Source organism: Dufourea novaeangliae, unplaced genomic scaffold (assembly GCF_001272555.1).
Source record: "Dufourea novaeangliae isolate 0120121106 unplaced genomic scaffold, ASM127255v1 scaffold228, whole genome shotgun sequence".
In the NCBI taxonomy this organism is placed as follows: Eukaryota; Metazoa; Arthropoda; class Insecta; order Hymenoptera; family Halictidae; genus Dufourea; species Dufourea novaeangliae.
In genome coordinates, this window is record NW_015374150.1 from 691804 (window position 1) to 705335 (window position 13532).

At 46.7% G+C, this 13532-nt stretch overlaps 1 protein-coding gene across 1 annotated transcript in view; it reads left to right on the plus strand.

Moving 5' to 3' along the window:
* The window catches only part of LOC107191723, a 53948-nt gene that overhangs the window by 33600 nt on the left and 6816 nt on the right, over positions 1-13532 (plus strand). Inside the window, exons 3-9 of the mRNA XM_015580822.1 lie at positions 5459-5608; positions 7290-7484; positions 8317-8402; positions 8704-8900; positions 9178-9295; positions 9517-9756; positions 11509-11666. Coding sequence (XP_015436308.1) covers positions 5459-5608; positions 7290-7484; positions 8317-8402; positions 8704-8900; positions 9178-9295; positions 9517-9756; positions 11509-11666 — 1144 coding nt within the window. The remainder of the gene's footprint in view (positions 1-5458; positions 5609-7289; positions 7485-8316; positions 8403-8703; positions 8901-9177; positions 9296-9516; positions 9757-11508; positions 11667-13532) is intronic.

Consider the following 13532-nt stretch of genomic DNA (forward strand, 5'->3'; position numbering starts at 1 on the left):
TTCGCAGTAGTATAGGTCAATAATTCTCGCTGCAAGTAGACATTGGATAGTTTCGCGTTCATAATTTTTATCTCTGCAGAATACCACTGCGTTCTGTAATATAATATAACATGCGCAAGAAGAAGGGAAAAAGTGATTATAAAAACGCTGTAGTCGTTTTAAATAACACGACGATGTTTTGCCAGTTACGGGGCATAACGGTAATCCCGTATATTACAATTACCGTTCTTGGTATCTTCCGCGCACCTGGGCTCCGTTGTTTCAATTTAATTAGATAATTAGCACATTTGCGTAATTCAACGTTCTAGAAACAGATACTCTGCGAATGCAACGAATTCATACATCTGTACGATACGTTCAATTCCCGCCGGGATCGTGGCTGTAGTATTATAGTTTCTAGTATTCCAAAATAACCGAACACTCTTCGATAGTCGTTTGCACCGAAAATGTACTTCGAAGTTTCAAGTACTACTTAGAAGACTGTAAAAGACTGTAGGAGATTCGATACCGAGTAGCAAGGAAGGGACATTTATCGAGTTGGTAACGACGTCGCGTGAACATCGTTTAACCTTCGACCCGTTCGGAGTTGTTCAGTGAAAAAGTGGTTTCATAAACGCGACGACGGGGCACAACTTGAGGAAATGTTTCCTTGCCGAGTGCCAAGTCGCGTTACGACCTTCGTCGCGAGCCAAATGAAGTTCAGTTCCGATGCCGCTGCAGCGCGTCGAAAACAACCCTCTAGCTTTTACTGCCACCTCTCCGCCCCCATCCTCTTATTACCGTAACCTTTTTCTACTTTCTTAACGGCATGTGGTGTAGTACAAGAACGAGGGTTGCATCTACATTCGCGCTTCTTTACTTTTCCAGAAGGTACAAAGGTACATATGTACACACCTAAATGACTGTCAACGATCTTCGAACGAGTTGTTAAGAGCAAAAGTACCCTTCCAACAGATTCGGAATGAATCCCGCAAACTGAAACTTTATACCCTTCAATCCAACGAATACCGTTTCGTTATCCGTTCAAGAAATTCTCTCAACCCCGCGGCCGTGAAGTAGTCGAGAGTTCAAGCTTTGCAACACTCCCGGGGGCAACCCTTTTCAAAGCGCCCGGCTGTTTCACGTCCCTCTACTTCTGGATCAAAATTGCAGTATCAATAGACCTCGGGGGTGGTCGTCGAGGCACGCGAAAACGCTACTGGTGCCGGCATCTGTTCGAGCTTCGACGAACCCCATGGCGGCTTGAAAGTTTCACGAGTCGACCTCCAGATGGCGAGAGCTTTCGTGTTTTCTACCCCTGTGGAGCCACCCGGCTGCGCAAGGTTGGGATCGTCCCTGTTGTTTCCATCGAAACCTGGACATTGACATTACGGGGAACGTCATTGACCCCGAATCCTCGAAATCCAGCCATTTCGAGGCCGGTCGCGATCACGATGGGTGGCCAGCTTGAACGGTCACATACCCCTCGCTCCCCGCCAACACCGTAAATACCGAGAACCAGAGGCGTCGCTAGCTCGCGGCGCCCATAAAAGAAAATCGGCCGTACGGGGGCTTGAGTTACGACGCCATCGACGTCCGAGCGTCGTATATACGTCAGCCATAAATATTTATCCGACGCCGCCGGTCAGAAACGGCTAGGGGAGTGACGCGGGGGTCCGATAAAAATGATTACGCCGCGGTAAAAACCGCCACCCACCCGCGACTCCGTACAGGAGATGGGGGTGGGCTCGTAAATCGAACGTTGATTTGTTTTATGTAGAAACGCCGTGCGTCGGCTGGCGACTACGTCGATTCGAGTCGTGAAGTATTCCGGCAGAGCACAAGTTGCGCGCGCGACGGCCTTTTAAGAGGAATTCGACAATGGGAACGCTAGCTGGTTGCTCGAGTCGATAGGAAGACTGGAAGTTTTAATTTTACGAGGCCTGCGATCGTAACTTCTCGTCGTATCGTCGATGGCGAGTTATTGTTTTCGCCTCCACACCCCCGAGCATCACACTTTGGGTCTGCCACCGGTTATTGCTACGAATTCAGCCCGAAAGCGGAGTTGCAACCGACTACTCTCGCGGCGGAAATTTAGGTCCGTGCGAGGGGGAGTATGATTTAGGGTTCTTTGGCAGGTTTCGAAGGGATGCATATTCGAAAGTGGTTGTGCAACGAAAGTATTTGTTTATCGGCTAAGTTTTGCGGATATTTCTGTTTATAGAGGTGGGGTTGGCAGTTTCGACAGATGGAGCAACGTAGTTGCAAGAACACGGGGTAAAGATATTCTATTTATTGTGATTCACGACATATTTCTGTGTGAAGAAAATGATAGATACGTACGATTTAGATCGTACTGTAAAAAATCGAAATAATCGTGCCTTAAACGGTTGGATTAGTGTACCGTTGGAAAACACCGAAGACCACGGGGAACGAAGTTTAAAAAGTAAAACACGGTGCCATGTACGATATCGGGATATTTACTCGATATCGTCGCGCGGCAAAGTGTGCCACGCGATATCGTTTTACAGGTACACAGCCAGCCACGTTGCTCCTTTTATTAGGATATAGATTCGCGTCAATTGATTTATAGCGGATGGTTTGATCCTCGGTAGCGATGCGCAACCGGCATCCAACGTCGGAGCAAGATGAAAATATCCCCGGGCATGCGTCGCCATACGTCAATTTCTCGCTGACTGTATCGATCCACCCTTTTAATTTTCATGGAAATTTCACGGTTCGAATTTGGTCCGTGAGCTTTCACCTTTATCTCCGCGGTCGAGTGGATGACTTTTCACGACGATTTTTTGTTTCTTTCCGATGCTGGTATTAGAATATAGAAATGGCGTGAATCCCTTGGAGAACAAGGGTGATTTATACCCTATTTTTTATGAATTTATTGTGAGATGGCAATCTGTTAACTATGCGACAATATTACAGCTGGGATCAAAGATTATAACCATATTTAAGGTACTTTTCTCCTAAGAAGAAGTCTGATTGACACTCTCGAATCGTCTTCCGACAATTGCACTTTAAGAAGGAATCGAGAGAAATTGATTTTTTAAAAGTCTACTCTTTGGATGAAAGGTCAGACCGAGCCGAACATTCGATCAACATGTCCGTGACGTTCAATTTCCGGCCTGCCAATCACCAAAATCTCTATTCCCATCCTTCTGCATTAATCTGCAAATTAATTCGAACGAAACGAAGCAGTCTTGGCAGCCTCGTCGACACAATTCCTCCTCCTCCACCTCCGTATGACATCGTCACGGGGGAATCAATTTCTGTGACCTAAAAAGCGAGAGTTAATTAAAATGTTCGAACCCGCGGGTTTTCGAGATAACGCACGGCCGCTACTGGACCAAGCATCCTTTACTGACGTTTTGGGGAAACGATGAGAACCCCGTCGTTAACCATAGAGATAAACCACGTAACGGTGAATAGGGGTGGGATCACACAAGGTCCTTTTTAACGCGTCCGTTTGCAGGGAAACGGAACAGAAAATAGATCGATACGATCTTATGGAAGCGACCATGCGGCACATTTATTACTACCGGAGTATGTTCCGTATGATCGCGTCGACCTATTTCTCGTTACGCTTCCACACCACCCATGGGAATGGATGCCTCGAAAACCACCGAAAAAATTGTCTTCTCGCCGGCGAATGGTGACTAAACCGAATTACACGCGCGTTAGTCGAAAGCACGATTCACCATAGAATTGATTTTTTTTTCCCCAAAGACACAACCCCTTAAATTTAATAGAATCTCGCCGGTCCGATTCAGTGCGATTTTTTTTTGGAACGCAATAACTCACCCTTCCCCGCACCTTTCCTGTGAAATATTAGAACGTTATAGCACGTGCTTCGGTGGTCTTTGAATGCTTTCCGTGCGAGAAAAAAAAGCACCCTTTGAAATTTTATATTTATTCGCGACGTGTCTTGACACAAGGAACACGATACCATTGCAGTGAAACGAATAACAATGGATGTAGCTGTTTAAATAATTAAAAACAAGCATCACAGCGGAAAAAGAACCATGCACGAATAATCATCATTTCTATCCACCCTGGTGTATTTAATTGGAGTAACGGTAGGTTCGTTATTAAATGTGAGAAATTTCCCGCAATAAAAAGAGGCCGCAACGTCGGACGGAACTCATAAACAACGCCCCCCGGTTTCACCCCTACACGGCAAATGATTCAATTCGACCCCACGGAGGGTGTGATATTTCTCTGACAGTCCATAAACGTGTTAACAGGTCGTCACCGACAGTGATCATCCCTCTGGCCGTCGTTCCGACGTTTATTTCTTTCCTGTTTACTTGTAATATTTTTTCGCGCCCCCTAACGGACGTCTAACCCAGCCGTCTCGAGGATGATATACAGCGTGGCATTACCATAACAAATTCGGCTCTCGCCGCGAAATACTAAGCGAAGGATTACTGATATCTGCTGCGGGGGTTGCGACTAATAAAGCGCAATTTTTTCTCTCCCTCTCTCTCTCTTTCTGGTGTTCGCTCGCACGGCCCGTAGATGGACGAGATAAAGCCGGATGGTAGCTTTCGAGATTGGACACGCGCGCATACCACCGCCATTATATTTCACTCCCACAGAAAAAAGACGAACGTACCTGAGAGGAGGATGGAGGGGGGGATGAACTCCGCCGAGACGTACCTTCCGCCGGAAATTACTTAAGCAACAGACTCCTCCGGTCCATTTTAAAGAAACATTTGTAACTGGAAAGCACCTTCTTGGTGAAAGTTGTAATTGTTTCGAAGATCAAAGGGATGCGAAGTGATACTATAGCCCTTTATTTTGTTTTATTTTTTTCTTCGAATTCGAAGCTTACCTGACATGGAGTCGAAAGGGTTGATGGCACCATAGGAATGACGAATAGGTACAGCGTTCGACCGAGCCCTTGATCAACACGGTATTCAAATGTCTGTGCGAAGTTCGCTGCTCGACAGGAACTGGAATCGCGTAAAACAGACTCCCCAATAAATCTCGTGGGCTGCACAGGGGGTGGCGGCCCGGCGGCTCGCTCGAGTCTAATTTGTGGATCGTTCAGTAAAAGGAAACTACGTCGTCTACAGGATGGGAGAGAAGAATTTATAGATACCCTAATACCGAGAACTCACAGTGAATAGTTGGGTAACAGAGGGGGCAGGGGGCGAGAACGAGGAGGAGGAGGCGTGAGTGATAAATTTTGGAACTGACTTCACGCGCGCGTCGACCCCCATAGGCAAACTCCGCCGATAATTTTTCGGCCAACGTAAATCAAAAACCGTCGCGGAAAAGCACCGACAGTGAGGACACGACCGTATAAAAATCGTAATTCACACCGAACGTTACTGTTCTTAATGTATACACGAATGCAATGGGGCAAATGACTGCTATGTAATTTCGATCCGAGAAGACAGGAAGGATAATTCCCATAATATTTCATTCTTATTAATATCCCACGTATGTCTGATTTCAGGCCAAAAAACACTGCGAAAATATCCGGTGATGGTGTTTATTCACGGGGAGAGCTTCGAATGGAACAGTGGCAACCCATACGACGGTACTATATTGGCAGCTTACGGGAACGTCGTCTTCATCACCGTCAACTTCCGTTTAGGTATCCTTGGTAAGTAGATTATGCGTTTTATGGTCAGACGCATTTCTAGTAGTGCAGCTCAATAATTCCGTCCGACTAGTATGAGGCAACCGTTTGCAATACCGTGTCATTCCAAAAAAAATTGACCAGATAAAAGAAAGTGATAACACGTGTTGTAGTAGTACGAAACACGATCGTTTCGGATCTGAAATTTCGTCGAGCAATGTGGAACAAGGTTCCCTCGGATCCTATCGCGAATTTATGAAATCTTACGTGAACCCCGTCGGTGGCAGCCTAGCATGAAATCAGGAATTCTGCTTCATTAACGTTCACGCTCCGTTGCGCCATCGGTTTTTGATCTTTGACGAGGTTCGTTTTTATTTCTCTCTTACGACTGTCTATCGATCCGTCATCTTGCCGCGCGAGAAGCATCCAGTCGTTACCCGGGTAGCTTTTACAGTCCGCTCGTATGAATAACTTGGTTCGAGTCCCTTCGCCGTTGCAACGAAATTCCGGAAAGTTGCTTGGAATTTCGATCGTTCCGCGTTATTCTCCGACTGGATCTCCGTTTGCATAAATTTCCATTGGTATGGAAATTGAAGTGATTCTAGCAGTATGTTTGGAATTACGAAAATAGAAGGAGCAATTTCAAGGTGGAGGAGTTTTTACGTTCGGAGGATACGACATTCGAAGCTATTGAAATTCAAATTATTTGTTTCCAAGAATATCTTATTTCGTATAATATGGAATCTCGTGCCGTCGAGCACAAAACGTTTCACGGAATTTTCCGCTCGCGGTTTTATTATATTGACGGAACATTCATCGGGCCCGCAGAAAAGCATCCTATTCATTACTCGGCAGCGCACAAAGTCACGACAATTCCGTGGGTGACCGTAAAATCTCGCGCGCGGCCCTCGTGTGTCCGCGTATCGCGCGAAAGAAAACTTTACTCCGAGAAAAGAGGGGCTCGCTGGCCGAGACAAAGGAGTTCTTTTTGCCCCCGAAACTTCCCATCGATCTCCGCCGTTTTTCCGTGGCCTGCTCTATTTTTTTCCTCTCTCCCTCCGCCCCCTCCGCCTGTCTCCGTGCTCCCCGCGAGACCCCCGTAACGACGAGCTTCCGCCTATCCTTTCCCCTAAAATGATAACGCGACCGCGCGCGTGCAATGCAAATGGACGGACGTCGCGGCGCGAGCTGCAGCGCGCTACATCCGACAAGTGGGGTGTTTTAAGAGGGGAGGGTACGGTAGAGGGGAAAAAAAACGAAGAGGCCGCGGAACCATAATCATAAATTAGGTTAAAGTGCTGGGAAGGCGCTTAGTTAACTTCACCCCGGTCCCCGCTACCACCACCACTACCACCCGTAACCGAGTGCAGTTAGTTCGCGAGGAGTCCACGGATAACTTCGGCCCTTCGCAAAACAACGGAGGAAAAATATGGCTGCCAGCGAGGGGCTCGTGCGACTAAAAAGAACGATCGCGTTGCACGAGGTTGGTTTACAGTCCGAGCTGATTTCTTGGTGCACGGAATAGGCAACTGTTTTCCCACCGGCGAATTCCCAAGAATTTTTTCTCGATATTACACCAGGGGTAGATAACGGTCAATTATAAAATGATGAAAGTTTTTCAGAGATAACGGGAGTTGTTTAATGAATTAAGTTGCATTTATATAATCTCATTTACATATAAATATGTGTGCAACTGTGATTACAGGTTTTCTGAGGCCAGGTACGAGAGACGACACAGCAAGTAATTTCGGACTGCTCGATCAAATAGCCGCGTTGTTCTGGCTCCGAGAGAACGTCGCCGAGTTCGGTGGCGATCCGAACAGCGTTACCTTGGTCGGCCACGGTACCGGCGCCATTTTTGCTAATCTGCTGCTTATCAGCCCTGTGGCTAACAAGAAAGGTAACGGTTATTGCGCTGTCGCGTGTTTGCGACTTCTGCGATGCTTGGAATATTAAGAGGACGCTTTTAGGTGGAACATGTAACCTCCATTTTCGCGGCGGTGATAAGAGTCTCCGCCAACTTGGACTTTGATTTTAAAAATGCGGGGCTAGGCGCGATTGGGGGTTCCGGTGAATAAAGACCTTTTTCCGTATCGTATAATATTCAACTATACTCATTTAGGTCAGTCCCAGAAACTTATTCGATAGTCTCAAAGTCATCTGTCACTCCAGCATTGCGATAAGTAGTATAGGTCGTTCAAGGTCAGACACGCTTTTAACTTCTATTAGCATAATTATAGGACCATAGTTTTCCATCGAACATCAATCAACGCCAATTCAAATTCCAAACAATATTATTTAATTGTGTCGTCATTGTCCACGTCTCGAGCAAATAGTGTAACTCAATCGTAAATTTCCGTCGAGCCCCCAAACGTCGACAATCGCGTTCGAAGAAATAAGAACGGCAACCGTATTGAGCGTCAGAGAATGTCGTATCCTCTACGAGGACTCGCGTGCTCCCCGGGGAGCTCGCGAAAGAAAGGTATAACCATCCGGAAAAGGAGGACGAAGAAAAGAGGAACGACGATCATTTTTCACACCCACGGGCGGAGGCCAATGGGAAGTTTTCTCGTCGGACCTGGGGGCCACAATGCCTGTCTGTGTCCGGTCAATAATTATATTGTGCAATGAAAAATAACCGGACTTAATATTTTACGAGTGAAGGGCGCCAGTTGTCCGATCCTGGGGGACGCGTGGTTATTAATCGTTATTCCGCTCGTGTGTGTGCGTAGGTCTGTTTAATCGTGCCATACTGATGTCCGGATCGGCGTTGAGTGCGGATGCTATTGGTAAGGCGCCCCTGCAGATCACGAAACAGGTAGGAGACCAATTTTCAAATATAATAAAGCAAGGAAAAAAGTTCGAAGTTTCTAGGAAGATTGTTAGAAAAATCAGCTTGAAACAAATGTTAATATTCTCCGAGGTCGACATACCCTCGACAGAACTTGTGCTTGCGGTTGTAACGTAAACAAAAGACCAGAAAAACGATACGACAGGTTGCCGCGATTCGAACGTACCTGGAGAAGAAATATCGTTTCTCGTCGCGCCCGCGTGGAGAGAACTACGATCGGAGGAACGTTCATTGGAACCGGTGAGAAACGGGCCGAATCATTTTTCAGGTGGCGCACGCTTTGAACTGTCCTACGACGACCGACAGCGATCTGGCGTTTTGTTTACGGGGCCAGGACGTGAACACGCTGCTGGAAGTGAAGATTCACAAGCCGAAATACGTGCCGGCTTTCGCGCCGCTGATCGATAACGCCGTAATACCGGACAAGCCTTTGAATCTAATGAAAAACCCACAACTGTTAGGCAGGTGAGAACGCTGTAACGTATACAACATCTCGCAACAACGATTTCTGAAGAAAATATTATTTTAACCTGTATTTCGACCGGAAATACTTTCATTAGAAACTTTAATTCGAGGTTCAGGATTATTTGCGAATACCAATTCGATGCTCGGGTTTGTACCATCCGTGGTAAAAGCTCGTGAAGACAATATATAGAACGTGCCTGCATTCCGATATTGAGCCCTGATCCCCGGCAGTGACTCTGGGCGGGAAGCTTGTGATATTGAGTTTTCGTTTCTGTAGGTTTGATTTGATGTACGGTGTCACTGAGTCGGAGAAATTTCATATTCTACCACCGGTTGCTTTGTTGCATGGAATGATGGATGGACAAAGGGACGAGGTACTGAAGGATCACGCCAAGGTATGGGTTCGGTGACTCGAACGGATAGCGCGCCAGTTTTCGTTTAAGTGTGAAGAAGATTAAAACGTTCCTGGGGAGTGTGGGAAGGGATGGAGGGAGTATGAAAGTTTCGGTGGATGAAATACCGTTTGAATATATTTCAGTTGAATGCTAGAGAATCGAGGGAAGGACTCGGTATGCATTCCGGGTAGCAAAGTGACGCGATATTTCTTGGTCGGCAGGCGACGCACGAACTGGAACCAGAACTCATCCTATCAAAGATTCTGGAACAATACGGCGATTTCTCGGCCGGTTTCACGAACGACTACGCGACGAAGAATCGGGATCTGGTGCTCGAGGCGCTCTCCGACAGCGGGACCGTGGCGCCATTAATAATGACCGCGAATTTGCATTCAAGGGCGAACCCGAAGAGCTACATGTACGTTTTCTCGCATCCGAAGGCGATGCAGGACTACTCTGGCGTAAGTACGTTTCTGTTCACACGTAGCCCCATACGTTACGCCCCCACCATTCCCCCGCCAGGAGTTTGAAATTTATCGAACGACCGAGACAGTCAACGTTATCTTGTAAGAATGATTACCTCTTGGCCAAGAAATTCCATCTCCCCTGTTGGAGTGAAAAAGACAAATCCATCTGTAAAAAAAGAAAACAGTGTTTCTGATGTCTTCGTTTAGGGGTGCACGTGACAGTCTCGGTAAAAGTCATTTTTATAGATATACACACCCTTTTCGTTCACGAGTCTACGCGAATAAAAGAATATACAGCAACGAAGGAGCTGTTAGGCCAAGTCCAGTCGCCCGTCAGCTTAGAACGTAGAAGCCGGAACAGCTTTCCCTCCACAAGCCCGACCCGAGACGACCAAAGAAATTTCACATTGCTGCTGTCTCGTGCACGCGGGGCGGTCTCTTCGGCGAGCTGACAAATTCATCCGGGTCAAGGATCCCGGAAGCCGTGAAAAATATTAAGGGAGCGCATAAATCGCGTCGGATCTTTCCCCCGTCTTCTCGGAGGGAGAGGACAGGGATGAAACTGGAGCACGTACGATTAGACGGGTGTACTTTGCATTTTATTCATTTTCCCCCGCGCCAGGATTCCTTAACCAGGGGCGGAGGGACGGTGAACAGGGGAGCGTGACCTACTGGCTATTCATTGTATTCGTGGCCGCGCCAACGGAACGACGAGAGAGGGGGAACGAAAAATCCCGGCTACGAACCCATTTGGAGCCGGGCCAACTATTTTTATCGTCGCTGCGTGCCGGCCTGTTACGCTCGCTCGCGGAGAGTACAGTGACCGGCGGTGTCGTTAAACCGAATGTAACAACGTTTCTGGTTTTCAACTCGGGGTTAGAGGGCTGTCGGTGCTGTTGGATATGAAATTTACGAGAGACACCGGGCCACCGTAGACGGTGATCGTACAGAGAGAGACCGCGACGCAGGGGTACCATTTAACCTGGTATCCGCCGACCATTCTTGCGGATGGCGTCTGGGAAACGATCGAGGAAACCAACGGCAAATTGGGAAACTGGTCCCGATGATTAGTTGTGGATTCTTCGTGGCCCTCTCTTTTGCCACCGTTTTCATATCATCAGCACAATGTTCGGTGATATTAACCCATTGAGGACCGTAAGCGTACGCCCCGCAATGATTTATTCCTTATTTTTGGCACAACCATTTCAAATTTTCAGGTTTCTTCTCAGTTGTATAGGAAAAATAATTGTTAGGTTAAAATTTAGAAATAATCTACTTGTAACTATTTTATTGAACCATGGTGATACTTAAGGGAGGAAATTAAATCCCCCGATCGTCACTGGGTTAACATGCACTGACCTAGAAACTTACGATTTGTCATCTGTAAAACGTTAATTAAATGATATTGGTATCCGGTGTACACCAGCAAGATCGAGACCTCGATAGAAATATCTTGTTTCAATTATAGAAGCAACTATTCCGCTCAGTGACATAGGGCACTAGTGGATACGTATCCGTTGAACGTATCGATTGTCCAGAGTTAGGAGCGTTTCTGATAAGTTACGATTGCGCTGGAGGATCGGGCCAGAGAGCATCACGGGAGTTAATAACAATGGCCCCGGGGGTTTTCGAGGACGGTAGGAGCATACTTGGCCCTTCTTCTGGACCGCGAAATTTCGGCGAGCTAGCCGCGCGAAACTTTGTTTCGATGGGAAAGTATATCGAGTGGCCTCGTTATCTTTGCAGCAACAACGCCAGCGCACCGTGCACGGCGAAGAGCTGCCCTATGTGCTTGGTGTGCCTCTCGACGGGAATAAATACGACCTTCGTCGCCGATACAACATCGGGGAAACTCTCTTTTCGGAGGCCATGATGAACTGGTGGTGCAGCTTCGCGTATGTTGGGTGAGTTTCCCTCGTGTGGCGCTCCTGTTCGCGGTTATTAATTCCCTTATAACATCGTATCCTCCGTGGAAAATTGCAATAACCTCGCAATTACACTATTTTACGATACACGTTTGCCGAACTACAAATTTCCGTACCGAAAACAAAGCTACTCCTTCGAATGTTCTTGGAATTATTGAACGTATGAAAATAAACGGCACAAGCGTTCACTGGCTTTCGTTCGATACTGCATAATTGCGATTAATAATTTATCGAACCAGACGTACGCGCGATAAATAACGAAACTAATTGAAGGGGGGTCGAGTCGCCTCATTTAACTCACGTTTTAATTATTACGGCCCGTTTGATCTGTATGGAATGCTGTTATTAAATTGGATAACCTCGAGTGATAAATATTGTACATCTTTAATTCGCAAATTTTCTATCGCGCATTGTCACTGTGCTTCGCAACGAAAATATAATTTGATAAGGTTACAGCGGCGGAAACACTACCGCCGTATTACCTCGAACCACTAATGCCGCTGGCCAAGTGTAACGGCGTTTGGAAGCCCGAGCTTTCGAAAGCTCTCAAATCTTCAGCGACGTTGTATGGCCGACGGTTACTCATGTCTGGCCGTTGTTTATGCCACGACCCCGTGAAATTAGCGAAATCCGATCAGGTCCCGGGGAACGGAGGTTGTTGCGCTTATTAAACAATAAATCTAAGCCGTCGTTCGACGTTGGAAAAAAAAACATTTTCGTTGTAGTTCTGTACCGTTTACGATTTTACAATAAATCTCGTGAAATTTTATAGAATTTCTGGAACAATAGGTCGAACACACGACACGAACCGGTGCCCCGCGGAGAAACAATTTCGCGCTGTACAGAGAGAGAGAGAGAGAGAGAGAGAGAGAGAGAGAGAGAGAGAGAGAGAGAGAGCCCCGCCGGGAAATTTTCGCCGGCCTGAAAATTCATTATCAACCGGGGGAAGAGGGGGTGGTGCGGAAAATAGACCGAAGCGCTTTCAAACATGATTTTCAATTAATCCTGCGGCTTTGAATATTTATGATTTTTTCTCTCCGACCCGCGTAGTTGGCCCCCGTCACTTGTAACGTCCGGTAATTACGTTTCTCGAGAGAAAATGCATGGGAACGAGACTGGAAAATTAACCATGAGTTCAGTGAGAAGTTGTCGATGCATGTCGGGGAGAGCTTGTTTTTCGCGGATTTCCATCAAAGAATCGTTTGTGAAATTTCGGATGAGGTATTAAACAGTTTCACGGGGAATAACAAACTTTCGATAGAAGTATGACGCGATCGGGAGAAAGAAAAAGATTAGTGTAAAAATCGTGTTCGATGGCGGTATTTTGCACCCTCGTTTTCTTCGTGAACAGACATCGACGGTAGTAACTTTTCGATCGGTGAAGCTTTTGATATCGGCTGAAGCACGAGCGGTCCTGTTTCGCTATCGAGTCGGCTGCCAGCAATTTGACGCTTGTTATTCCAGCACAGGGCGGTATCGGCTGAATTAACGGGCCCGATACATCGGCCATTTTAATTTTCTCGATACAAGTAGATTACCTATACACACGAATTTTCCGCGCGTTTCATCCCGACTAAGGGAGAAAACGGGTGGCAAACCGCCGGGACCAATCGATTTGCCCGGTTTTATCTTCGAACGAGCAAAATTTTCCCTCGTATTTCAACGGAAATGGACCACGCGCTTTAGGAGATAATTTGCGAGAGTATACTCCCTCGATAATTAAACGTACGGGCTGATCGACTCTGGTTACGATTCTTCTTTTGATAGTCCGTCGATCCTTAATTCGACTGTATCGATAGTTCCGTTCAAGATAAGTGTGTATACCTGACGAATGACAATTTCGTA